Raw genomic sequence first — 27,187 nt, forward strand, 5'->3', positions numbered from 1 at the left:
ATCATATATTGCATTATTAATAATATAGTCGGTGTTGAAGAATATTTTTGTAATTTTAACTTCTTCTTTGGTTCTCTTCTTGTACTCACACTCGGCTGTGATCTTATATTTAAAACTCTCAACTTTTCCGAACTGGTAACAGTTTTCAATTTCCTCTAAAGAGTAATTAGTTGCTTCATCTATATCTTCAATGTAATTCCCACCTTTATCTGTAATATAAAATTCTCTCATGTTCTGACTGGAGTTTATATCGAAGTCTTCTGTGTTTTCTAGATACCTACGATTATGACTATATGAGGGAGTAGTTAGAGCTATTTGATTCCTAAATTCTTCATGACATTCTTTACATTCATATCCGTGAAACGGCTTCGGCGATCTAATTTTAGAGTAGATGTTGTTTTCGGTTTTGGCTTTAGTTTTAAAAATATAATCATCTTCATCCGAATTATACACCCTCTCCGAGATTTCTTCTTCTTCAGACTCAAAGATTTTCTCCAATAGTTCCTTATGTTTGAGATCGTATGATTGATGTCTGTACAAACCCTTCTTTGTTTCAAAGGATAAATTACAGACATCGCAGAAGTTTATGACACTAGTATTAGTTGATTGAGTCATGAGGTATTTATTTAGGCAAATAATCAAAAAATAATTTTTTGAAAAACTAAAATGAAATGCAATAAGTGTATAAATAAACCTTGGAAGGAATGTTGTAATAATTGTAAAGAATTATAATATTCTTGTTATTTATGTAAAAATATGGTTAAAGTGAAAGATTATATAGAACATTTGGGATATCATTATTCTGATCCTGATCAATATCTAACATGTAGTATCTGTAATGTTTATAAACATATATCATAATATAGATTTAGAAATAGGAAATGTAGACTATGTATTTATCTTCATAGATATAGATATGGTCATACTAGAAATCAATTCAGAGAGCATGTTTATAAGTATAATATTCAAGAAGACACTGAAAAACACTAATCACTGTGTTTCCACCGATCTCAGTGTTTTTGACTGTGCTCTTTTTGTTCAAGTTATCCACGAAGTGGCTTCATCAATTTTTGCAAGTTTGGTTTTACGTGCTTGTTACACGATCTCACTAGTTATACTGAAAAACACTAATCGCTGTGTATCCACCGATCTCAGTGTTTTTTGACTGTATACCCATCACAGTGTGTCCCATATACAGTCTCACAGCAGGGATCATCCTTTTTAAGAACTGTGAATTTGGTTTTTTTATCTCACTTAGTTTCATTGTAATTCACATCAAAGTCGGGGGACGTTAACTGGAGTTAGTGAGGAAGGAACCCCAAACCTTCCGTTTGCTAAAGCAACTCAACTAGACTCGATGATTTAACCACTACACCAAGTGAGACAGAAAGTTTTAGTTTTAGATTGATTAAATATTGATTAGGGGAGTCATGAAAATTTTTATTATTTTTATAATTCTTGCAATTTCTTTTCAAGTTCTCTTTTTTGTTCCAACTTTTTCGCAAGTTTGTTTACGTGCTTGTTACACGGTCTTACTAGTTTTATACTAGTATCTGGGGACGTCCACTGGAGTCAGTGGGGATAGAACCCAAACTATCCGTCTGATAACGATTAATTACCAGCTTAACTCGACACTAGTGGTTTGCACCAAGTGAGACAAGAAATGATAGATTTAAAATATAAAAGAAGTGAATATAGAGCTAATATATAGTAGTGGATAAAACAAGGAAATCAACAAGTAGTAAAATTTGGCCCTATTCGACATGCGCGATTAGCGTTTGGAGAACAGGCCAAATTTTGCTGGCGGTTGATTTCCTTGTTTTATCCACTGCTGCTATCGCTTTGTAGCCATTAAAAACAAAAAGATCCCACTAAAATATATATATTGTTAAGGTTAGCATGAACATTACACAAATCTGGAACAAATGGTAGAAAACATGCTTCTAATTTCAAGAACACATATATGAGCTATAACCGACGTCAAGTGAAGGCAAATAAGTCAAAAATAACACAGCCAATTTGGCTCAAAAATTGATATCGCCTTTTAATCGCATCTTACAAAAAACAGGGCGCCAAAACAATACAAATTCTTTTTACCGTAGAATAATAAGGCCCCAAAAAAGACTGTCGAGTCGATGATGCGGCTAGTGTTCAGCATCAGTTTTCAGAAGCAATTATTACCATTTTTACAGCCACTGCACCAACTACACCGATGATGGTAAGCAACTTGCATTTAAAAACTGGTGGAAGTCCATCCGATCATCAATTATAACGTCTGTTAAAACATGACCCACTAACCTCGCAAGCAAATTGCACATAAAAAAGACCTCAATACTAATACAATTGTTACAAACTTTGTTTGAGAGCAATTAAAAAACTGACGACAGTATAATATTTGTATTTGTAAGTGTCAAAAAAATCTTATTTTGTCTGCAGTTGGATAATGCAGCCTCTAAATTGATATGTAAATAGTTTAACACCAATACCAGTTACCAGTATACGCTAGGGAACTTTGATAACTTAGCACATTAAATCTTTAAACATTCACCTTTGTGTCCGGGCTTTATTGGCTTATCACGTTTCTTTTGATTCAGCCTTTTGACCTTAAAATCATTAAAGAAAATTTGCGGAGAATCCTACATTCCATTCCGCTGAAAGTGCGTGAGATAAATCAGAAGTCCTGAATGAAAGTCGTGTTTTATGTAAAGCCAGAAACGTGGTAGAAAGGTAGAACGACAGATAATACAGATAGAAAAACATACATAAAACAGTTCGAAGAAACTTATGGTGGCCGCCTAAAAACTTATAAATCTAATTGAAACATACACAAGAGGTTCGAAACTCGATCTCCAGCGTAAAAACCATAACCACCGGGCTCTCAGGCCCTTGTCACCGATTATCTTACAGTCATTTTTGTTTTAGCAGCAGATAGAATTTCTGAATACGAGCAATTTAAGTAACGAGCAAGAAATCAAGCATGAAAAAGTCACTAAGAGTCAAGCAAAGAAATGTTCTTAGAGCAAATGTTAGACAAAAAAAATGAGCGTCAGGCAAAGAAATAAAAACAAAGAGCACCGGAATAAAGCTACGCTTGCAACAATAAACATAACCACCTAACGTCCGGCGAATTGCTCTCAAACGACCGGCGAGCGATTGGCTTGGTCAGTAGCTGACCACTACTTAGTGAGGTTAGCTGAAGCTTGATTCGACTCTGCAACTTTTAGTTTTCCAGCCTTGTTAGTAAATAAATAAAAAAAACTGATATTTTAAAAATTTGCACTAAATTTTTATACTATAAGTGATTGTTAATGAGGATCAGAGATGATGATGACATTACGCCACATAACAGCAGCTGAAGTGCGGCATCAGCAAAAAGAGAGACAGAGACAGAGAGAGAGAGAGAGAGAGAGAGAGAGAGAGAAGAGAGAGAGAGAGAGAGAGAGAGAGAGAGATAAAACGTGAACGAGAAAGAGGAGAGAAACTCCAACCGACAGAGAGAGAAAGAGAAATAGGAATATTTTCCATGATGTAACTCGAGTCTGCAACTTTTAATTTTCTAGCCTTGTTAGTAAACAAAAAAAACGATGTTGAAAATTTGCAATACTTCAAAATTTAAAAGAAAAGATTCCAAATTTCGCAGTGAATCTTCAAAATTATTTTTCATCTCTGGAGTTATTTCAAGTAATCCATCTGCAAGACCTGAAAAGCTTCGTTGGCCAGTAATGATAGTTAAACACAGAAAAGGACAAAATTATTCAAAATTTTTGAAAACAATATTAAATTTTAACCAAATCTTGCTAAAACTCAACAAATTAAAATCTTCACAACCATTTCATGGTCTCAAGAGACTATCAAGTATTACTATTTTAAGCTTTAAATAGTTTCACTGGCTCATAAAGATCCAAAAACTTGGAACAAGATAATAGTTTTATAAAAATGTGAAAAAAAATTAAATTTTATCAAAAAATTGCTAAAGCTGGAGTCATTAAAATATTGATAACCATTTCAATGACTCTAGAAACTATGCGACAGCTTATCATCAAACATTGGAGGAGGTTCCTAGGACCCTGGTGCCGGAGAAAACGATAAAAAAATTCAAAAAGATCAAAAAAAACTTAAAAAATTTGCAAACGTTTTTAAAAAATGCTGATAATAAAATGCTAATATAATTGCTACAAACTTCATTTGAGAGCAATTAAAATTACTTAGACCTAGAAGGGACGAGAAAATCAGTTGAAAATCCGTTCAGAAAAAATCAGATAAAAAACAGAAAAAGGCGATAAATCAAGGTCAAAATGCAGCATGTGATCTAAAACAGCCGGCAGATTGTCGAAACGGCTGTGATACAGACTTCGGTGACGTAGAATTTTGGCAGCAACAGGTACAGAATTGAGTTGATGAAGTTGCCAACCTTTTAAAGACTAAATCACTTTCAAACTAAGAAGTTCTTTCGACAAAAAAAACGTTTGTTTTCATTTTGGTCACGATGCTTTATTATCAAAATTGATCAATAGATGGGAGTCCTATATTGATCTTTAAATGAGTTAGAGTGATCTCAAGTCACCTTAATGAATTTAGAAGTCAATGAGAGAGTGAGGTAAGTCAGTTAAGATGAAAAAAATTATCACACAGTTCAGCTTAAAACACCCCCTATTGTTTCATGAAATGAAGACACGCACATAAAATTAGCAAAGGCCATTGAAATAGCGGCATGAAAAAATCACCGAATTTGCTCACCGAAATCACCAAATTTGCGACGTGAAAAAATGTGAAACGAAAAAGAACGTCAGACGACGAAGCAAAAACAGAAACCAAAATCACCGCCATAAAGCTACTCACAGCTTACAACTTCTCGGCTAAAAAAACACTAGCGAGTTAACAAATTTTTTGTTCAAAATGTTGTTAAACATTTTTGTTGATAACGATTTTTGTTCTAAAATTAGAGAAAAGAATATGTGGCACAACGATTCGCTTTTTCGCACCACTTCCTGTTTCGGCGTGACAGAAATCATCAATTCAATTTTAATACAAAAACCATGAAAACGTGTGAACAACTCTTCAAAAAAACCGCGTCCCAAAACAATTCAAATTTTTTGAATTGAAAAAAAGACAGCGCCCTAATACAATTCAAATTCTTTGAATTGTATAAAAAGGAGAACATCTAAATAATAGTCGTTGAGAGGCTGACGGCGGCTATTAAAAAGACCAGCAGGGCTAATACAATTGCTACAAACTTCGCTTAAGAGGAATTAATAAGTCATTCAAAGGCATGCTTGAATTAACCTGGAAGAGTTAGCAGTAGCATATCCCAACTGAGAAGTGGACATCATCCTGGACTTCATCTCCATTATGTTGTTTCTCGTCCTGTCAACAGTTTGTCTCCACACCTCTGGCTGTAAGGGAATATTGAGCTGAATGTCTTTTATATTGAACCAGAGCTGGCTTTTCTTCCTGTGGTCCACACTTTCTCGCGAGGAAACAACCAAGCCCGTCTCAGTCATAACAAATGTCAATACTACACCTGGATAAACTTTCATCTATTGACTTCAATGTTACAAAAATTAAACAACTCAGAGAGAAAGTTGAACAGAAAACTCAATCTCATCATTCTAGAAGTTACACATATAAATTATATGACTTTCATCTTCAAACGGTCGGAAAAGGTAAAGAAAAAGTTTACACGATGATCCTAAAAAGTTTACATAATGATCCTATCCATTAATTACTATTAACTAAATTTGTAGGGAAACCCACAGCTTCAATTTTTGCAGTAAAAATATCAAAAAATGTGTCCGAGTTCGGAGCACCAGCATAGTAGAGTTTATCAGTACCTTTTATAACGTAATATAACTTTCATTCACACTTTTCTTCATTTTAGAAATCAGAAAATAAGACCCCTCTTCTAGTCTAAATAATTGTGACAAAGTTGGTTTTGGAGAAATAAGGAAGCTCTGATCATTTTGATATTGAGGTTATTTTTGGCTGTATTTGAGGAAGCAAAAATTACAACTACAGAAGAACATGCACTACGTACCTTTGCCGCCTTTTTCGGTGCTGTAATTGCTGGTCATCATGTCTTCTACACCATCCAGCCCTTCAGAGACCTTTATATGCAACTGGTTCAAATTAATAGTAACCAAACTTTCCCTCTCTTTCAAATCGCACGCAAATCTGGCTTCCTTTCCCCAATAGGTCGCGGTTATTGAGTCAAACAATGTGCTACTCCACAGACCACCCAGCTCTGTATTGAACTCTGCCCATGACAACGATGCAATTACATGAACTACCACCCTTCCAGGAGAACCATCATCTGGGAATGCATTTGAATCAGGGTCCTCATCAACCTGTTCTTGACTCTCAACACCTTTTGCAGTTTCTGTTGCATATTTGTCAACTGGACCGTCCACAAAGAAAACGTCGCTCATATCTTTCTCGTGAGCCTTCTCGAGAATGAAGTGCCAACATTCGTTTGCTTCGTCTTCTTCCACGTGGTATTCGTGTTCCCCCTGGCCATCCGCATTTGACTGAGCTTCTTGAGGTTTCTCTAAAGAGGGGGTATACCAAATACAGAACAATTTTTGCAAATAGTTGGACCATCAGATAGAAATTCAACTTTATTTTCGAAATTTTATCTTATATAACTTGAATCACAAAATTTATCATTCAAATCAAAACCAGATCAAAAACAATAATATAGAAATAAAATGATTTAGGCACAGCTAAGAAAGTCAGGCAAACTGTGACGTTCGATAAATAAATTTAGCGGACGTTATTTTAAACAACTTAACATCTTAATCGTGATTTCAATTGATAAATCAAAAATCAGAGCACTTTAGTTCAGCTTTTGGAGTAAATTATTATCAATTACGTTCAGCAACTTAGAAGCCAAAATAAGAGCAATTTTGATCAAAAAAACGTCAAATATGTCACGACAACATAAACCAACTAAGGTCGGACGAACTTCTCTCGAACACCAGGCGGGCAAGTTAAGCCAGAGGCGTGAAGCCCAGAAAACTTAATGCATACAACTTTCGGGATTAGAATCAACGACATCCGGACGCTAGTCTGCAAACTTGACATCTCAGCTATAACTCCTTTCCTCAAGAAAATACAACCGCAACCATTTTAGCAATAGATATAATTTCGGAATCAGAGCAATTCAGACCACGTAAAAATCAAGAAGTCAAGCATAAAAGTACGTAACAAGAGAGCGAAAAATGTTCTAGAACAAAAGTAAAAACGGTAAAGCGATAGTTCTGCATTAAAAAAATGTTCACAAAGACTGCTTCAAACCTGGTGCGAGAGCAATTTAAAAAACGGTAATTAAAGACCAGAGAAGTTATTATACAAATTTCTTTTGAGAGTATTTAACTGAATACACTTGTCAGTACTTCGGGGGACAAAATTGAGCCTAATTTATTCCTTTATTACACATCGATCAGTCTTAAACCAGTTAAGCAATAACTAAAATTTACAACCAGAAAAATTTAAAAACAAAAAACTTAAAATGATAAACATACCCGACAGATTGCCGGAAAATAGCCGCCGTTGATTCCCATAACTATTGGGATTGAAAACATTTTTAAGTGCGATTTATTTTGATGTCATTTCGTAATTGAACATACTCCTGTCTCTCAGTGAGAGGCTACAGGGTCCAGTATCAATACCAATAAGCATTATAGATAGTAACTGAAACTTATGAGAACAAAGTTGAAGTACCGGGCATCTAAAAATGGGCTTTATGGGTTTATCCAGTTTCTATTTCTGACTTTGATTGTTTCATACTGACTCTCTTCATTTTGAATTGCTTTGCTTAGCAGCTGCTGTTTAAAAGGACTTTGAGCAGAATGACAGAAGAGTAAAACTAGCCTAAAAAAGTCAAAAAGATTTCACGCAAAATGTCGAAAAAGCGGCAAATTGGGTAAAGCGAAAAAAAAGTTCGACGAAGTAAAAAAAATAGCGCTATAATAGCCGGCTGAGAAGATGAGGGCGGCTACTAAACATAAACTAACCAACGGCGGACAAATTGCTCTCGAACAACAAGCGGGGCCGTTTAATTCACAGGCGCTGTAGCAAAATAATAACCTTCTTCATGGGTGCAAAAAAATTGAAATAGGGCGGGACCCCAACCCGCCACATTTTTCGTCCTAGACTGAAGCACTTACCTATCAGCTTTCAGGCCCTGATAATCGCCTAGCTTATAATTGCTTTTAATTCTGCAACACATACTTACTTTTACTCTATAAGAAATTTCTATGACGCAAAAAAGCAAAGTCAAAAAATTAAACCAAGAACAGAAATCGAAGAACGGTAAAGCAAAGATTTCGCTTTAAAAAGCCAAACGCAGCTACAAAAATTGCTCCAAACTTCGTTCAAGAGTAATTAAAAATTGTAACTAAAATGACAAAGATGATAACTCCAATCCACAAAAAAAATGAAATGAATAGAACTGGCTTTAATCAAATCATTGAAGTGGGACTAATAAAAATCTGAAAGGTTAAAAAAACCTGTCATATCTAAGCCAGTAGATTGCTAAAAAGTCACTCATGACCCCTCAGAGATGCAGCAGATTGAAAAAGGCCGAGAAATAAACGAAAAAATTGTCGGCAAATTGCAGCAAATTGGCCGCTTTGCGCATTATCGGGAGTAAAACAGAAAAATACAAAAGAAGAGATGGAAATTGACAGAATATTTGTTTCTAAGCGTCAAAACCTGTTGTAATTAGACGGACAGTTTCTTTGCCAAGCTGTCTATTTGGGTTTAGAGTTAGATTCGGTGAAAAAGGCGTATACGGTCTAGAAGTTGTAGGACAGAAAACTCAACCATAATAAACTGCAGTAAAACTAGCTAACGTTGTAGCGCGTTAAGAATCAGTTAAGTAACACTGCAGGACACTCTAAAATTATTTTCAACAAAATTGAAAAAATTTCATTGGTATCAGCCACTAATTTGCTGAAAATTTTGAACTGACACAAAAACGCAAAGAAAAGCTCGAATTTAATTTAAGACATCTCACATTTTACAAGAGAAATAATTGTGAAAAAGGGCAGCAAGGTGTGTTAATGCAGTAAAAAAAGTACGAATAACGCTCTTTATAAAATAAAAAGACGAAAAGGTGTATTATTGTAGTGTACCTGAGACGTTCATAAACACAAAAAAGAAACATAACAGGAGGGAAAACATAATGGATAAAATTTTCTGGATTAAAATCAACGACATCCGGACGCTGGTCTGCAACCTTGACGACTCGGCTATACCTCATTTCCTCAAGAAATTACCACCGAAAAATAGCAGCCCTTGATTCCCATAACTATTGGGATTGAAAGAACAGAAAACATCAACAAAAATTGATTTTTGTACAAAAACATTTTTAAGTGCGATTTATTTTGATGTCATTTCGTAATTGAACATATTCCTGTCTCTCAGTGAGTGAATAAAGGGTCCAGTATCAATACCAATAAGCATTATAGATAGTAACTAAAACATTAAAAGATAGTAACTAGAACAAAGTTCAAGTACCGGGCATCTAAAAATGGGCTTTATGGGTTTATCCCGTTTCTATTTCTGACTTTGATTGCTTTATACTGACTCTCTTGATTTTGAATTGCTTTGCTTAGCAGCTGCTGTTTATAAGGACTTTGAGCAGAATGACAGAAGAGTGAAACTAGCCTCGAGAAGTCAAAAAGATTTCAAGCAAAATGTCGAAAAAGCGGCAAAATGGTTAAAGCGAAAAAAAGTTCAACGAAGTAAAAAAAAGAGCGCTATAATAGCCGGCAGAGAAGATTAGCGCGGGTACTAAACAAAAACTGACCAGCGGCAGACAAATTGCTCTCGAACAACAAGCGGGGCCATTTAATTCACAGGCGCTGTAGCAAAGTAATAATTTTCTTTATGGGTGCTAAAAATTGAAATAGGGCGGGACCCGAACCCGCCACCTCCTGCGTCCTAGTCTGAAGCACTTACCTACCGGCTTTCAGGCCCTCAAAATCGCCTAGCTTACAATTGCTTTAATTTCTGCAACAAAGAATTACTTTCACACTATGAGCAATTTCCATGACGCAAAAAGCAAAGAAGTCAAAAAATTAAACCAAGAACTGAAATCGAAGGACGGTAAAGCAAAGATTTCGCAATAAAAAGGCCAAACGCAACTACAGAAATTGCTCCAAACTTCCTTCAAGAGTAATTAAAAACTGTATTTAAAATGACAAAGATGATAACTCCAATCCACAAAAAAAATGAAATGAATAGAACTGGCTTTGATCAAATCATTGAAGTGGGACCAATAAAAATCTGAAAGGTTAAAAAAACCTGTCATATCTAAGCCAGTAGATTGCGAAAAAGTCACTCAAGACCCCTCAGAGATGCAGCAGATTGAAAAAGGCCGAGAAATAAACGAAAAAATTGTCGGCAAATTGCAGCAAATTGGCCGCTTTGCGCATTATCGGGAGTAAAACAGAAAAATACAGAAGAAGAGATGGAAATTGACAGAATATTTGTTTGTAAGCGTCAAAAAGTGTTGTAATTTGACGGACAGGTTCACTTTGCCAAGCTGTCTATTTGGGTTTAGATTTAGATTCGGTGAAAAAAGGCGTATACGGTCTAGAAGTTGGAGGACAGAAAACTCAACTATAACAAACTGCAGTAAAACTAGCTAAAGTTTTAGCGCGTTAAGAATCAGTTAAGTAACACTGCAGGACACTCTAAAATTATTTTCAACAAAATTGACAAAATTTCATCGGTATAAGCCACTAATTTGCTGAAAATTTTGAACTGACACAAAAACAAGCAAAAAAAAGTACGAATAACGCTCTTTATAAAATAAAAAGACGAAAGGGGGTATTATTGTAGTGTACCTGAGACGTTCATAAATATAAAAAAAGAAACATAATAGGAGGGAAAACATAATGGATAAAATTTTCTGGATTAGAATCAACGACATCCGGACGCTGGTCTGCAACCTTGACGACTCGGCTATACCTCCTTTCCTCAAGAAATTGAAATTACAACCGCAACCATTTTAGCAATAGATTTAATTTCGGAATCAGAGCAATTCATATCACGTAAAAGTCGAGAAGTCAAGCAAAAAAGTACGTCTCAAGAGAGCAAAAAATGTTCTAGAACAAAAGTAAAAACGGTAAAGCGATAGTTCTGCATTATCAAAATGTTCACAAAAACTGCTTCAAACCTGGTGCGAGAGCAATTTAAAAACGGTAATTAAAGACCAGAGAAGTCATTAATACTATTTTCTTTTCAGAATATTTAACTGAATACCCTTGTCAGTCCTTCGGGGGACTAAATTGAGCGCAATTTATTCCTTCATTACACATCGATCAGTCTAAAACCAGTTAAGCAATAACTAAAATTTAAAACCAGAAAAATTTAAAAACAAAAAACTTAAAATGATAAACATACCCGGCAGATTGTCGGAAAATAGCCGCCGTTGATTCCCATAACTATTGGGATTGAAAGAACAGAAAACATCAACAAAAATTGATTTTTGTACAAAAACATTTTTAAGTGCGATTTATTTTGATGTCATTTCGTAATTGAACATATTCCTGTCTCTCAGTGAGTGAATAAAGGGTCCAGTATCATTACCGATAAGCACTATAGATAGTAACTAAAACATTAAAAGATAGTAACTAGAACAAAGTTCAAGTACCGGGCATCTAAAAATGGGCTTTATGGGTTTATTCCGTTTCTATTTCTGACTTTGATTGCTTTATACTGACTCTCTTGATTTTGAATTGCTTTGCTTAGCAGCTGCTGTTTATAAGGGACTTGAGCAGAATGACAGAAGAGTGAAACTAGCCCCGAGAAGTCAAAAAGATTTCACGCAAAATGTCGAAAAAAGCGGCAAAATGGGTAAAGCGAAAAAAAGTTCAACGAAGTAAAAAAAAAGAGCGCTATAATAGCCGGCAGAGAAAAACAGCGAGGGTACTAAACAAAAACTGACCAGCGGCAGACAAATTGCTCTCGAACAACAAGCGGGGCCATTTAATTCACAGGCGCTGTAGCAAAGTAATAACTTTCTTTATGGGTGCAAAAAATTGAAATAGGGCGGGACCCGAACCCGCCACCTCCTGCGTCCTAGACTGAAGCACTTACCTACCGGCTTTCAGGCCCTCAAAATCGCCTAGCTTACAATTGCTTTAAATTCTGCAACAAAGAATTACTTTCACACTATGCGCAATTTCCATGACGCAAAAAGCAAAGAAGTCAAAAAATTAAACCAAGAACTGAAATCGAAGAACGGTAAAGCAAAGATTTCGCAATAAAAAGGCCAAACGCAACTACAGAAATTGCTCCAAACTTCCTTCAAGAGTAATTAAAAACTGTATTTAAAATGACAAAGATGATAACTCCAATCCACAAAAAAAATGAATAGAACTGGCTTTGATCAAATAATTGAAGTGGGACCAATAAAAACCTTAAAGGTTAAAAATACCTGTCATATCTACGCCAGTAGGTTGCGAAAAAGTCACTTCTGACCCCTCACATATGCAGCAGATTGAAGCAGGCCGAGAAATAAAAAAGATAGTCGGCATATTGCAGCAAATTGCCCGCTTAGCGCATTAGAGATAGATATTGACAGAACAATTGTTTCTAAGCGTCAAAAAGTCTTTTAATTTGACGGACAGGTTCACTTTGCCAAGCTGACTATTTGGGTTTATAGTTAGATTTGGTAAAAAAGGCGTATACGGTCTTGAAGTTGGAGGACAGAAAACTCAACTATAACAAACTGCAGTAAAACTCGCTAAAATTTTAGCGCGTTATAAATCAGTTAAGTAACACTGCAGGACACTCTAAAATTATTTTCAACAAAATTGAAAAAATTTCATTGGTATCAGCCACTAATTTGCTGAAAATTTTGAACTGACACAAAAACGCAAAGAAAAGCTCGAATTTAATTTAAGACGTTTTCACATTTTACAAGAGAACTAGTTGTGAAAAAGGGCAGCAAGGTGTGTTAATGCAGAAAAAAAATACGAATAAAACTCATTATAAAATAAAAAGACGAAAGGAGGTATTATTGTAGTGTACCTGAGACGTCCAAAAATACAAAAAAGAAACATAACAGGAGGGAAAACTTAATGGATACAACTTTCTGGATTAGAATCAACGACATCCGGACGCTAGTCTGCAACCTTGACGACTCAGCTATACCTCCTTTCCTCAAGAAATTACCACCGAAAAATAGCAGCCCTTGATTCCCATAATTCTATTGGGATTGAAAGAAGAGAAAATATCAACAAACATTGATTTTTGTACAAAAACTTTTTTAAGTGCGATTTATTTTGATGTCATTTCGTAATTGAACATATTCCTGTCTCTCAGTGAGTGAATAAAGGGTCCAGTATCAATACCAATAAGCACTATAGATAGTAACTAAAACAGTAAAAGATAGTAACTAGAACAAAGTTCAAGTACCGGACATCTAAAAATGGGCTTTATGGGTTTATTCCGTTTCTATTTCTGACTTTGATTGCTTTATACTGACTCTCTTGATTTTGAATTGCTTTGCTTAGCAGCTGCTGTTTATAAGGGACTTGAGCAGAATGACAGAAGAGTCAAACTAGCCCCGAGAAGTCAAAAAGATTTCACGCAAAATGTCGAAAAAAGCGGCAAAATGGGTAAAGCGAAAAAAATTTCAACGAAGTAAAAAAAAGAGCGCTATAATAGCCGGCAGAGAAGATTAGCGCGGGTACTAAACAAAAACTGACCAGCGGCAGACAAATTGCTCTCGAACAACAAGCGGGGCCATTTAATTCACAGGCGCTGTAGCAAAGTAATAACTTTCTTTATGGGTGCAAAAAATTGAAATAGGGCGGGACCCGAACCCGCCACCTCCTGCGTCCTAGACTGAAGCACTTACCTACCGGCTTTCAGGCCCTCAAAATCGCCTAGCTTACAATTGCTTTAATTTCTGCAACAAAGAATTACTTTCACACTATGAGCAATTTCCATGACGCAAAAAGCAAAGAAGTCAAAAAATTAAACCAAGAACTGAAATCGAAGGACGGTAAAGCAAAGATTTCGCAATAAAAAGGCCAAACGCAACTACAGAAATTGCTCCAAACTTCCTTCAAGAGTAATTAAAAACTGTATTTAAAATGACAAAGATGATAACTCCAATCCACAAAAAAAATGAAATGAATAGAACTGGCTTTGATCAAATCATTGAAGTGGGACCAATAAAAATCTGAAAGGTTAAAAAAACCTGTCATATCTAAGCCAGTAGATTGCGAAAAAGTCACTCAAGACCCCTCAGAGATGCAGCAGATTGAAAAAGGCCGAGAAATAAACGAAAAAATTGTCGGCAAATTGCAGCAAATTGGCCGCTTTGCGCATTATCGGGAGTAAAACAGAAAAATACAGAAGAAGAGATGGAAATTGACAGAATATTTGTTTGTAAGCGTCAAAAAGTGTTGTAATTTGACGGACAGGTTCACTTTGCCAAGCTGTCTATTTGGGTTTAGATTTAGATTCGGTGAAAAAAGGCGTATACGGTCTAGAAGTTGGAGGACAGAAAACTCAACTATAACAAACTGCAGTAAAACTAGCTAAAGTTTTAGCGCGTTAAGAATCAGTTAAGTAACACTGCAGGACACTCTAAAATTATTTTCAACAAAATTGACAAAATTTCATCGGTATAAGCCACTAATTTGCTGAAAATTTTGAACTGACACAAAAACAAGCAAAGAAAAATTCGAATTTAAGACATTCTCACATTTTACAAGAGAAATAAATGTGAAAAGGGGCAGCAAGGTGTGTTAATGCAGCAAAAAAAAGTACGAATAACGCTCTTTATAAAATAAAAAGACGAAAGGGGGTATTATTGTAGTGTACCTGAGACGTTCATAAATACAAAAAAGAAACATAATAGGAGGGAAAACATAATGGATAAAATTTTCTGGATTAGAATCAACGACATCCGGACGCTGGTCTGCAACCTTGACGACTCGGCTATACCTCCTTTCCTCAAGAAATTGAAATTACAACCGCAACCATTTTAGCAATAGATTTAATTTCGGAATCAGAGCAATTCATATCACGTAAAAGTCGAGAAGTCAAGCATAAAAGTACGTCTCAAGAGAGCAAAAAATGTTCTAGAACAAAAGTAAAAACGGTAAAGCGATAGTTCTGCATTATCAAAATGTTCACAAAAACTGCTTCAAACCTGGTGCGAGAGCAATTTAAAAAACGGTAATTAAAGACCAGAGAAGTCATTAATACTATTTTCTTTTCAGAATATTTAACTGAATACCCTTGTCAGTACTTCGGGGGACTAAATTGAGCGCAATTTATTCCTTCATTACACATCGATCAGTCTAAAACCAGTTAAGCAATAACTAAAATTTAAAACCAGAAAAATTTAAAAACAAAAAACTTAAAATGATAAACATACCCGGCAGATTGTCGGAAAATAGCCGCCGTTGATTCCCATAACTATTGGGATTGAAAGAACAGAAAACATCAACAAAAATTGATTTTTGTACAAAAACATTTTTAAGTGCGATTTATTTTGATGTCATTTCGTAATTGAACATATTCCTGTCTCTCAGTGAGTGAATAAAGGGTCCAGTATCAATACCGATAAGCACTATAGATAGTAACTAAAACATTAAAAGATAGTAACTAGAACAAAGTTCAAGTACCGGGAATCTAAAAATGGGCTTTATGGGTTTATTCCGTTTCTATTTCTGACTTTGATTGCTTTATACTGACTCTCTTGATTTTGAATTGCTTTGCTTAGCAGCTGCTGTTTATAAGGGACTTGAGCAGAATGACAGAAGAGTGAAACTAGCCCCGAGAAGTCAAAAAGATTTCACGCAAAATGTCGAAAAAAGCGGCAAAATGGGTAAAGCGAAAAAAAGTTCAACGAAGTAAAAAAAAGAGCGCTATAATAGCCGGCAGAGAAGATTAGCGCGGGTACTAAACAAAAACTGATCAGCGGCAGACAAATTGCTCTCGAACAACAAGCGGGGCCATTTAATTCACAGGCGCTGTAGCAAAGTAATAACTTTCTTTATGGGTGCAAAAAACTGAAATAGGGCGGGACCCGAACCCGCCACCTCCTGCGTCCTAGACTGAAGCACTTACCTACCGGCTTTCAGGCCCTCAAAATCGCCTAGCTTACAATTGCTTTAAATTCTGCAACAAAGAATTACTTTCACACTATGAGCAATTTCCATGACGCAAAAAGCAAAGAAGTCAAAAAATTGAACCAAGAACTGAAATCGAAGAACGGTAAAGCAAAGATTTCGCAATAAAAAGGCCAAACGCAACTACAGAAATTGCTCCAAACTTCCTTCAAGAGTAATTAAAAACTGTATTTAAAATGACAAAGATGATAACTCCAATCCACAAAAAAAATGAATAGAACTGGCTTTGATCAAATAATTGAAGTGGGACTAATAAAAATCTTAAAGGTTAAAAATACCTGTCATATCTAAGCCAGTAGGTTGCGAAAAAGTCACTTCTGACCCCTCACATATGCAGCAGATTGAAGCAGGCCGAGAAATAAAAAAGATAGTCGGCACATTGCAGCAAATTGCCCGCTTAGCGCATTAGAGATAGATATTGACAGAACATTTGTTTCTAAGCGTCAAAAAGTCTTTTAATTTGACGGACAGGTTCACTTTGCCAAGCTGACTATTTGGGTTTATAGTTAGATTTGGTAAAAAAGGCGTATACGGTCTTGAAGTTGGAGGACAGAAAACTCAACTATAACAAACTGCAGTAAAACTCGCTAAAGTTTTAGCGCGTTATAAATCAGTTAAGTAACACTGCAGGACACTCTAAAATTATTTTCAACAAAATTGAAAAAATTTCTTTGGTATCAGCCACTAATTTGCTGAAAATTTTGAACTGACACAAAAACGCAAAGAAAAGCTCGAATTTAATTTAAGACGTTTTCACATTTTACAAGAGAACTAGTTGTGAAAAAGGGCAGCAAGGTGTGTTAATGCAGAAAAAAAAGTACGAATAACACTCATTATAAAATAAAAAGACGAAAGGAGGTTTTATTGTAGTGTACCTGAGACGTCCATAAATACAAAAAAGAAACATAACAGGAGGGAAAACTTAATGGATACAACTTTCTGGATTAGAATCAACGACATCCGGACGCTAGTCTGCAACCTTGACGACTCAGCTATACCTCTTTTCCTCAAGAAATTACCACCGAAAAATAGCAGCCCTTGATTCCCATAATTCTATTGGGATTGAAAGAAGAGAAAATATCAACAAACATTGATTTTTGTACAAAAACTTTTTTAAGTGCGATTTATTTTGATGTCATTTCGTAATTGAACATATTCCTGTCTCTCAGTGAGTGAATAAAGGGTCCAGTATCAATACCAATAAGCACTATAGATAGTAACTAAAACATTAAAAGATAGTAACTAGAAAAAAGTTCAAGTACCGGGCATCTAAAAATGGGCTTTATGGGTTTATTCCGTTTCTATTTCTGACTTTGATTGCTTTATACTGACTCTCTTGATTTTGAATTGCTTTGCTTAGCAGCTGCTGTTTATAAGGGACTTGAGCAGAATGACAGAAGAGTGAAACTAGCCCCGAGAAGTCAAAAAGATTTCACGCAAAATGTCGAAAAAAGCGGCAAAATGGGTAAAGCGAAAAAAAAGTTCAACGAAGTAAAAAAAAGAGCGCTATAATAGCCGGCAGAGAAGATTAGCGCGGGTACTAAACAAAAACTGACCAGCGGCAGACAAATTGCTCTCGAACAACAAGCGGGGCCATTTAATTCACAGGCGCTGTAGCAAAGTAATAACTTTCTTTATGGGTGCAAAAAATTGAAATAGGGCGGGACCCGAACCCGCCACCTCCTGCGTCCTAGACTGAAGCACTTACCTACCGGCTTTCAGGCCCTCAAAATCGCCTAGCTTACAATTGCTTTAAATTCTGCAACAAAGAATTACTTTCACACTATGAGCAATTTCCATGACGCAAAAAGCAAAGAAGTCAAAAAATTAAAGCAAGAGTTGAAATCGAAGAACGGTAAAGCAAAGATTTCGCAATAAAAAGGCCAAACGCAACTACAGAAATTGCTCCAAACTTCCTTCAAGAGTAATTAAAAACTGTATTTAAAATGACAAAGATGATAACTCCAATCCACAAAAAAAATGAATAGAACTGGCTTTGATCAAATCATTGAAGTGGGACTAATAAAAATCTTAAAGGTTAAAAATACCTGTCATATCTAAGCCAGTAGGTTGCGAAAAAGTCACTTCTGACCCCTCACATATGCAGCAGATTGAAGCAGGCCGAGAAATAAAAAAGATAGTCGGCACATTGCAGCAAATTGCCCGCTTAGCGCATTAGAGATAGATATTGACAGAATATTTGTTTCTAAGCGTCAAAAAGTCTTTTAATTTGACGGACAGGTTCACTTTGCCAAGCTGACAATTTTGGTTTATAGTTAGATTTGGTAAAAAAGGCGAATACGGTCTTGAAGTTGGAGGACAGAAAACTCAACTATAACAAACTGCAGTAAAACTCGCTAAAGTTTTAGCGCGTTAAGAATCAGTTAAGTAACACTGCAGGACACTCTAAAATTATTTTCAACAAAATTGAAAAAATTTCATTGGTATCAGCCACTAATTTGCTGAAAATTTTGAACTGACACAAAAACGCAAAGAAAAGCTCGAATTTAATTTAAGACGTTTTCACATTTTACAAGAGAACTAGTTGTGAAAAAGGGCAGCAAGGTGTGTTAATGCAGAAAAAAAAGTACGAATAACACTCAATATAAAATAAAAAGACGAAAGGAGGTATTATTGTAGTGTACCTGAGACGTCCATAAATACAAAAAAGAAACATAACAGGAGGGAAAACTTCATGGATACAACTTTCTGGATTAGAATCAACGACATCCGGACGCTAGTCTGCAACCCTGACGACTCAGCTATACCTCCTTTCCTCAAGAAATTACCACCGGAAAATAGCAGCCGTTGATTCCCATAATTCTATTGGGATTGAAAGAAGAGAAAATATCAACAAACATTGATTTTTGTACAAAAACTTTTTTAAGTGCGATTCATTTTAATCTCATTTCGTAATTGAACATACTCCTGTCTCTCAGCGAGAGGCTACAGGGTCCATTATCAATAGCAATAAGCATTATAGATAGTAACTAAAACTTACGAGAACAAAGTTCGAGTACCGGGCATCTAAAAAGGGGCTTTATGGGTTTCCAGTTTCTATTTCTGACTTTGATTGTTTTATACTGACTCTCTTCATTTTGAATTGCTTTGCTTAGCAACTGCTGTTTATAGGGACTTTGAGCAGAATGACAGAAGAGTGAAATTAGCCTAGAGAAGTCAAAAAGATTTCACGCAAAATGTCGAAAAAAGCGGCAAAATGGGTAAAGCGAAAAAAAAGTTCGACGAAGTAAAAAAAGAGCGCTATAATAGCCGGCTGAGAAGATTAGCGCGGGTACTAAACAAAAACTGACCAGCGGCAGACAAATTGCTCTCGAACAACAAGCGGGGCCATTTAATTCACAGGCGCTGTAGCAAAGTAATAACTTTCTTTATGGGTGCAAAAAATTGAAATAGGGCGGGACCCGAACCCGCCACCTCCTGCGTCCTAGACTGAAGTACTTACCTACCGGCTTTCAGGCCCTGATAATCGCCTAGTTTACAATTGCTTTTTATTCTGCAACACAGAATTACTTTCACACTATGAGCAATTTCTATTACGAAAAAAAGCAAAGACGTCAAAAAATAAACGAAGAACTGAAGTTAAAACTGAAGGGTAAAGCAAAAATTTTGCATTAAAAAGCCAAACGCAACTACAAAAATTGCTCCAAACTCCGTTCAAGAGTAATTAAAAACTGTAACTAAAATGGCAAAGATAATAACTCCAATCCAAAAAAAATGAATAGAACTGGCTTTGATCAAATCATTGAAGTGGGACTAATAGAAATCTTGAAGGTTGAAAAACCTGTCATATCTAAGCCAGCAGACTGCGAAAAAGTCACTCCTGACCCCTCACAGATGCAGCAGATTGAAGCAGGCCGAGAAATAAAAAAAACATAGTCGGCACATTGCAGCAAATTGGCCGCTTAGCGCATTATCGGGATTAAAACAGAAAAATAAAAAAGAAGAGATAGAAATTGACAGAATATTTGTTTCTAAGCGTCAAAAAGGGTTATAATTTGACGGACAGGTTCGCTTTGCCAAGCTGTCTACTTGGGTTTAAAGTTAGTTTCGGTTAAAAAAAAGGCGTATACGGTTTAGAAGGTGGAAGACAGAAAACTCAACTATAACAAACTGCAGTAAAACCCGTTAAAGTTTTAGCGCGTTTACAATCGGTTAAGTAACCCTGCAGGACACTCTAAAATTATTTTCAACAAAATTGAAAAAATTTCATCAGCATAAGCCACTAATTTGCTGAAATTTTTGAACTGGCACAAAAACAAGCAAAGAAAAGCTGGAATTTAAGACATTCTCACATTTTACAAGAGAAATAGTGGTGAAAAGGGCAGCAAGGTGTGTTAATGCAGTAAAATAAAGTACGAATAACACTCTTTATAAAATAAAAAGACGAAAGGAGGTATTATTGTAGTGTACTTGAGACGTTCATAAATACAAAAAAGAAACATAACAGCAGGGAAAAAACGAAAAAATGCTGCAAAACTCAGAGATTCACAATTTATTTTCAAAATAAAAAATAAATTTAAATTGATTAGCCCTGCACCATTTTCTTAAAAATCAAGTTGCACAAAAAACAAATACAACCTATAGTTAATGAAAAGGACCAAAAACACTCAAATATAGCTGGCAGATTGTCAGAAAATAGCAAAATAGCTGCGAGAGCTTCGCAGACCTGCAGTCAAAAAGTTTTGAAAATCAGACCACAACAGAAATTTTTTCTTTAAAAAAATCGGAGATGTTCTATTTGCTCAAGAATCTTTAAAACTTATTGCTGCTTCTGTTAGCTGCTCCTAAATAACCTTTAATTAGAGTGACACACAACCTCTTTAGCTTATCTCTTCGAAATAAAGTAAAAAGGTAAAGTGTTAGGAAGCCATTTTTGATTGTGCGAAGTCACATGTGACCCAAAACTTAATCACGCGAATGAATAAAAAACTCGCTCGAATAAGAGTCAAAAACGAGGTCAGGCATGCAATTCAGCTGAAATTGCATGAACGAATGCACAAAAAAGCAGATTCGAAGCGATTGTAATGTCATATGATCGTGAAAAAAGTCTTGACGTCAATCTAAAAAAACTAAGAGAAGGCCAATAATAGCCCCAGCTAAAACATAACCGAATATAATCAACTGAATTGCTCTCAAACGATTGGCGAGCGGATGGATTTGGTAGTACCTAGCTAGGCTATAAAGGTTAGCATTGGGGGAAGAATTACAATAGTCATTCAACAATTTCGTTTAGAGAGACACACGTCTACAATAACTACTTCGATCTCTTATAAAAAGACTACACCGCATTAGCCAATCGTCATTTATAAACGAAAAGTCACTATTATATGCTTTAAAAATGGCAGCTTAAATTACCCATTTATATGTTTCCTCTACTGAATCTTTGTAACATAAAACGCAAATCTGACTTACATTTGACTTCCAACTGACCAAACACCATAAATTGGATAGTAAAAAACAAGAGAGAACAAAAAACAGCTCAACTCAGCTATGCAGATATTATGAAATCATTTTAGTAGCAAACTAATGCCAATTGAGCTGAGTCACTGAAAATCTCAAACATACCCGGCAGATTGCCGGAAAATAGCCGTCGATGATTGCAATAAGCATGATTGGGATTGAAAGAATAGAAGATATTGAAAAAGAAGATTTTTGTACAAAAACATTGTTTTAAGTCAGATTTATTTTGATGGCATTTCGTAATTGGACATACTTCTGTTTTTTAGAGAGAGACTACAGTGGCTATACTGTGAGTGAACTGGGAAAATTTATTAAAAAAATCAGATCACAAAATTTTTAAAAAAATATAAAATCAAAGTTAAAATGCAGCATGTGAACAAAAAACCACTACCGGAAAACTGGGCCTAGAATGAACAATGAATGGATTGTAAAAACCATTAAGAAAAAAATCCGATCGAAAAAATCGAAAAAACAGTAAAAATCAAAATGAAATTGCCGCATGTGAACAAAAAACCCCTAGCGAGAAAGCGAATTTTTGTTCAAATACCGTTTTCTCTCTCTACTTTAAATTTAGAGCGAAAAAATTTCACGCCGCAAAACCACTCGCTTTTTCGCTCCACTTCCTGTTTCGGCGTGACCAAAATCACTACTCCAATTTGACTTCAAAAATCATCAAAATGTGTGAACGGATCTTTAAAAAAAGACGGCGCCCCAATACAATTCAAATTTTTTGAATTGTAAAATAGGAGCGCTATAATAGCCGGCTGAGAAGATGAGGGCGGCTATTAATTAAGAGAGCAATGCAGATAACGCATAGGTTATCTGAGGGTTAACAAATCGAAGAATCTGTCAAGAGAAAAATCTTAAACATAAACCGACTAACGTCGGACAAGTTTCTCTCGAAGGCCAAGCGCGATAACTTAATTCAGAGGCGACTGTAGCAATGAAAATTTTTCTGGATGCAAAAAAAATCGACCAATGAGGGTTTTTAGTTGTAGCAGCAGTCTTAATTTCTGGATAACAGCACTTTATATCCAGCAAAAATCAAGAATGACAAAAGGACTCAAGAAGATAAATCGAACGAATGTTTAGATCAAAATGGTCAAGGGAAACTCTTGCATATAAACAGACAAAAACAAGTCTAACGTCGATGAATCGCTTCTGAATGACAGACGGGGGGAATTTAATTTAGGAGTGCAGCCTAAAAATTTTTTATTGGTTCAAAAACTCCGACCTCATTGGCATTCAAACCCTCGATCTCCAGAATAGCAGTCTGATATCCCAACCACTAGACTGCAACGGCTTTTATCCTCAACAGCTGACAATCGCTTTTATAATAGCAAAACACAATGAGAGCAATTAAGATCACTAAAAAATGAAGAATTGAAACGTGAAAGAGTCACTTGAGAAGTCAAGGAATGTTCTAGAACAAAAACTCAAAAACGGTCAAACGAAAATTTTGCATTAAACACGTTTGCGACATTTTCCTGAAATTTCGTTCGAGAGCAATTAATCTCAATAGAACTCAAAACAAAAATCTACAAAAACGTACACGAATTTGCCACAAACACATTGATAACAATTTCTTTTCCGGGTACAAAAATCATTTTTATCTGAGCATTAAAATTCCATGAACGCATTAAAATACTCGCCAGTTAAAAAAAATAGCAAGACAGAAATTTGTCTTGAAAGCAATTAAACCAATTAGAACAGCTTGGCACATTTCAGTAAATGCATCAATTTACTTCTTTAGCAAATCTTACCTGTTTTCCCGAAAAAGTAGTACTCCTTAGCAGCCTCGTTCTCCTTCCTGAAGCGATTCCAGTCAACTTCGAGATGAATTTTATTCACTGATCGATAAATCTGCTCAATGAGTTTAATAACAGAAAAGTTCAATTTGTAAGAGGTTCTGTCCAAAGACAGAAAACAGTCGACAAAAAGACTGTTTCGTTGAGATCTGTCCTTTTTACAAGTTAGAGTGCTGCGCCTATTACCCAACTGCTGCTCTCGAATGTTGAGTTTCAGATCAAAGTTCTTTGTATAAAATACAGGTAGTTGCTCCATATAGTTGAATTTAGCGCTGTTATGGCAACGTGTTTTTCTAAAACTATCGTTTTGTTTTTCACGCTTTGTGACCACGTCTATTCGGAAAACATTTATGCGTCCACAAACAAGCATCTCGCGTCCAAAAATCTTTGTAAACTCATGCTGCTCGGCATTGTTTCTGTGAGGAAATAGGTTTTGGTTTTCCTCCGTGTACTAAATTTTTTTCTCTACAACCTGCAACAAAAAATTTATCCGCATCCTTTTATTGATAATGGCGAGCATTTTCTAATAGGATGCAGTATTATCTATTTTATTTTATTCATAAGACTATATGTGGTGCAAAATACCGGCTTTTTCCCATCATAGACCCCCAGCTCAGTGTTGACACAACTAATAGACTCATAATTACTAACATAGCCGGCAGATTGCCGGAAAACAGCCACGATAGACGCTTGTGGCCTTCCATGGATTTGAAGCAACTAAAAAAAAAGATAGACAGATTGACCACCAGTCCTTTAATAGATCGCTAGACTTTTTGGGTAGGATTTGGACTGTCAATTTTATGAGACACATACGCTCTATAAGGAAAAAAACCCTAATAGAGCTTTTTCATAATTAATATTGGAAATCAAAAATTTAAGACTCTAATAATCAAGAATAAGGGCATAAACATTTGGCCCTACTTATATGCACACTATTGATCTTTACGAAGGCAAAATTCAATCCTTTTACCTATCTCAAAAATATGATGTTCAAAACCATTTTTTTTTCTTTGAAATCGATTCAGTATTATATCTGCAAGACTTAAAACATTTGAATGAGCCTTGACGATCGATTAACTGAGAAAATGACAGAAAAATTTAAAATCCAAAAATTAACAAACATTTTAGGAAAACTTGAAAAAAAATGCAGATTTTGTCAAAAAAAAAATGCTAAAATTCGAGATATTAAAATGCTGAAAACCACTCCATTGTTACTACAAAGATATGCAGTGTCCTATTATCAAACTTTAAATGAGATTCCCTGGCCCCTGAAGCTGGAAAAACACAAAAATTGAAAAAAAAACTTGAAAAAATTTGCAAAAATTAGTATCATTTTGCGTGTTTGTGTTTGTAGTACCAAAACATATAGCTCATAAATTGGTCCTCACAAGTAATTTTGTCTCGCAAAAGATCTCCATCAAAATTTAAAAACTTCAACCTTATCAAACAAAAAACAAAACTCAAAAAACCACAAAAAAAACGAGAAAAATTGGACCATTTTGAGCCAAAAAACTCCTAACAATGACATTTCAACCTGAAATTAAGGCCATACCAGCAGCTGCACATCTCCAAGCACTTGAAAAACTACTAAAGCCCGCTTTGAGCTTCTAATGAAACTTAATTACCGCTGGGCTTTACCTGTTTATCCCGTTTTGAAAGATCAAAGTCATTAAAAATTGTTTGAAAACATCGAAAAAACAGCGCACCAATACACTCCAATTTTTTTTTATTATAAAAAAACCACGACGTCCCCAATACAAGCCGCTATCGCTTCGCGGTTGTAATGATTACAATATAGTACTACGATAATAAAATATTGGAGGCTTCGAATTTTGTGGGGTGGGGGGGGGGGGGGGCTGTATAGCACAAGGACAAAATTTTTATTATAGATGGTGCAATTCTAGCACGGAGGGAAATAGTTCCTGTAAGCGTTTATAGCTTGAAGAAGAGCTTTGAAAGATGTGAAAACTTGCTGGTACCCCACAGTATGTTTCAGTGACAATCTTCTCGACCTTCCCTTTCTCTTGGCCATTTCAGCTTTCTCCGATTCGGCTAAGGAGAAGGCGAGGCTTCTCACGCTAGCAACACTTACTTGGTCCATATTTTTATCGGCATGAAAACCACCGCGAACGTTTCCCGAGTAATTATAACTAGCATAGCATCCCGAATTGCTTCCTGGTTCCGCAATTTCAATTCCATCCGGAAGAACACTGACATTTGTTCGGGTGGAATACATTCGAGTCAAGGGTTGTCGTTCATTCTTTGCAGACTTCTTGGACATCATGGATTTCAAAGGATCGTCTCTAAGGCGTCGAATAGGACTTTTTCTTCCACCTACACTTAACTTGGAGCCTCTTCTTCCTCGCGGCTTGGACAAGTTTTCAGTTTCTTCTTCGATAATTGAGATACCAGTGGTATTCTGAATTTCATCATCGAATTCAGATATTTCACCGTCTACAAATGACTTTGCATTTGAGCTTTCGTCAAACTGCTCAATGTTGATTCGAATCATGGTCTCTTCTTCAGGGGTTTCGAGCGCACTTCTAGTTTTGTTTTTCTGTTTCTTCCCACAATGATGCCCTTTTCTTGTCTTTCCTGAAGTGCCAGCATTTCGACTAAAGGCATTCATAAACCTGGATGCCTTTGAAGCTTGAGATCGCGGCTGGGAAGTGCTCAACTCATGTTCTATCAAAATTTGACACATTATAAAAAGAGCACGGTGAATAATTTCGAGTGATAAAGAGTTCCTTTGAAGTGTGTAGTCCATAACCGCAACGTCGGCATTCGGGAGCTTCCGGAACAACTTTATTAAAGTTCTAAGAGTAAAATCTTCTCTCAGTTTCCTTGAAATCGGCAAAAGATGCATCTCAAACTCACACGTTGGGGCTCTGATGTCGTAATCGTCCTGTTCGAAAAGGAACATATACATTGCTACCGCTAAAACTGATGAATTTCTCATTTTAACTTTGCCGTCAAGTTTCTGCATCTTGTCTTTTATCTCTTCAAATTGTTTGAGCCATGCAGTCAAAGTGAACGTTCCAGTGGTGAGAAGATTGTAGTCCAGCGTCAAATTGGACAATGGTTCACTTATAGTCGCTTCCTTAATTGATTCAGAAGCCAGGTTTCTGGGAGAAGCAAAATTTAACCAGACCAGCTCTATATCCGCAGAGGCTTGACTGTCATCCAGGTACCTCATTTCGATCAATTCTTCCGGTGCTTGATTTGATGAAAACTCTGACTTCAAGTTAACTTCCAAGACCGACCCAACATCTGCCATGTTTGACCTCTGGTCCAAATGAGTATCAGAGACGGAGACAGCATCATTCGAGAGCTTGGTATTAGGTTGGTGCTTGTGGTAGCCCAATAGTTTCATGGCATCCAACCTAATGGAACCCAAACCACCCTCCGTCATTATCCAACCGATCGTGTCTTCTTCTGTTTTTGGGTTAACAACCACAAATGAGCATTGTGACTGCTTTTGCTCAATGTATGTCACGTAATCCTCTTTGTCCTAAATGTACTAGGGAAAGATGACATAGAGTAATTTTTTTGAGAGAAAATACTCTCACAATTTAATGAAATGGTGACCCCCAAATTGAAATTAACTGCAAAAAATAAAGGAAACTTTATAAGTTAACATATCTCAATTTAAAATACTTGTGTTTTCACTTTCCAAGTTTCCGGATAAGATTTTTTAGTCATTTCGATCAATTCGGAGTACCGCTTCATTTG

The 27,187-nt window shown here is 35.9% G+C and overlaps 2 protein-coding genes across 2 annotated transcripts in view; both read right to left on the minus strand.

The window, feature by feature from the left end:
- Window positions 1-5,944: 5,944 nt before the first annotated feature.
- On the minus strand, window positions 5,945-23,937 carry LOC142342785 (uncharacterized). The gene is made up of 2 exons (XM_075394358.1): window positions 23,411-23,937; window positions 5,945-6,544 (listed from the first exon to the last, which is right to left on the minus strand). Exons 1-2 carry the CDS (start codon window positions 23,823-23,825, stop codon window positions 6,027-6,029), a joined length of 933 nt encoding a protein of 310 aa, XP_075250473.1. The 5' UTR covers window positions 23,826-23,937; the 3' UTR covers window positions 5,945-6,026.
- Window positions 23,938-25,322: 1,385 nt separating this feature from the next.
- The window catches only part of LOC142350615 (uncharacterized), a 126,994-nt gene continuing 125,129 nt past the window's right edge, over window positions 25,323-27,187 (minus strand). Inside the window, exon 15 of the mRNA XM_075402546.1 lies at window positions 25,323-26,966. Within this exon, the coding sequence (XP_075258661.1) occupies window positions 25,356-26,966 (1,611 nt within the window). The 3' untranslated portion in view covers window positions 25,323-25,355. The remainder of the gene's footprint in view (window positions 26,967-27,187) is intronic.

The sequence above is a fragment of the Convolutriloba macropyga genome, chromosome 1, assembly GCF_964194025.1.
Source record: "Convolutriloba macropyga chromosome 1, txConMacr16.3, whole genome shotgun sequence".
NCBI lineage: Eukaryota > Metazoa > Xenacoelomorpha > Acoela > Convolutidae > Convolutriloba > Convolutriloba macropyga.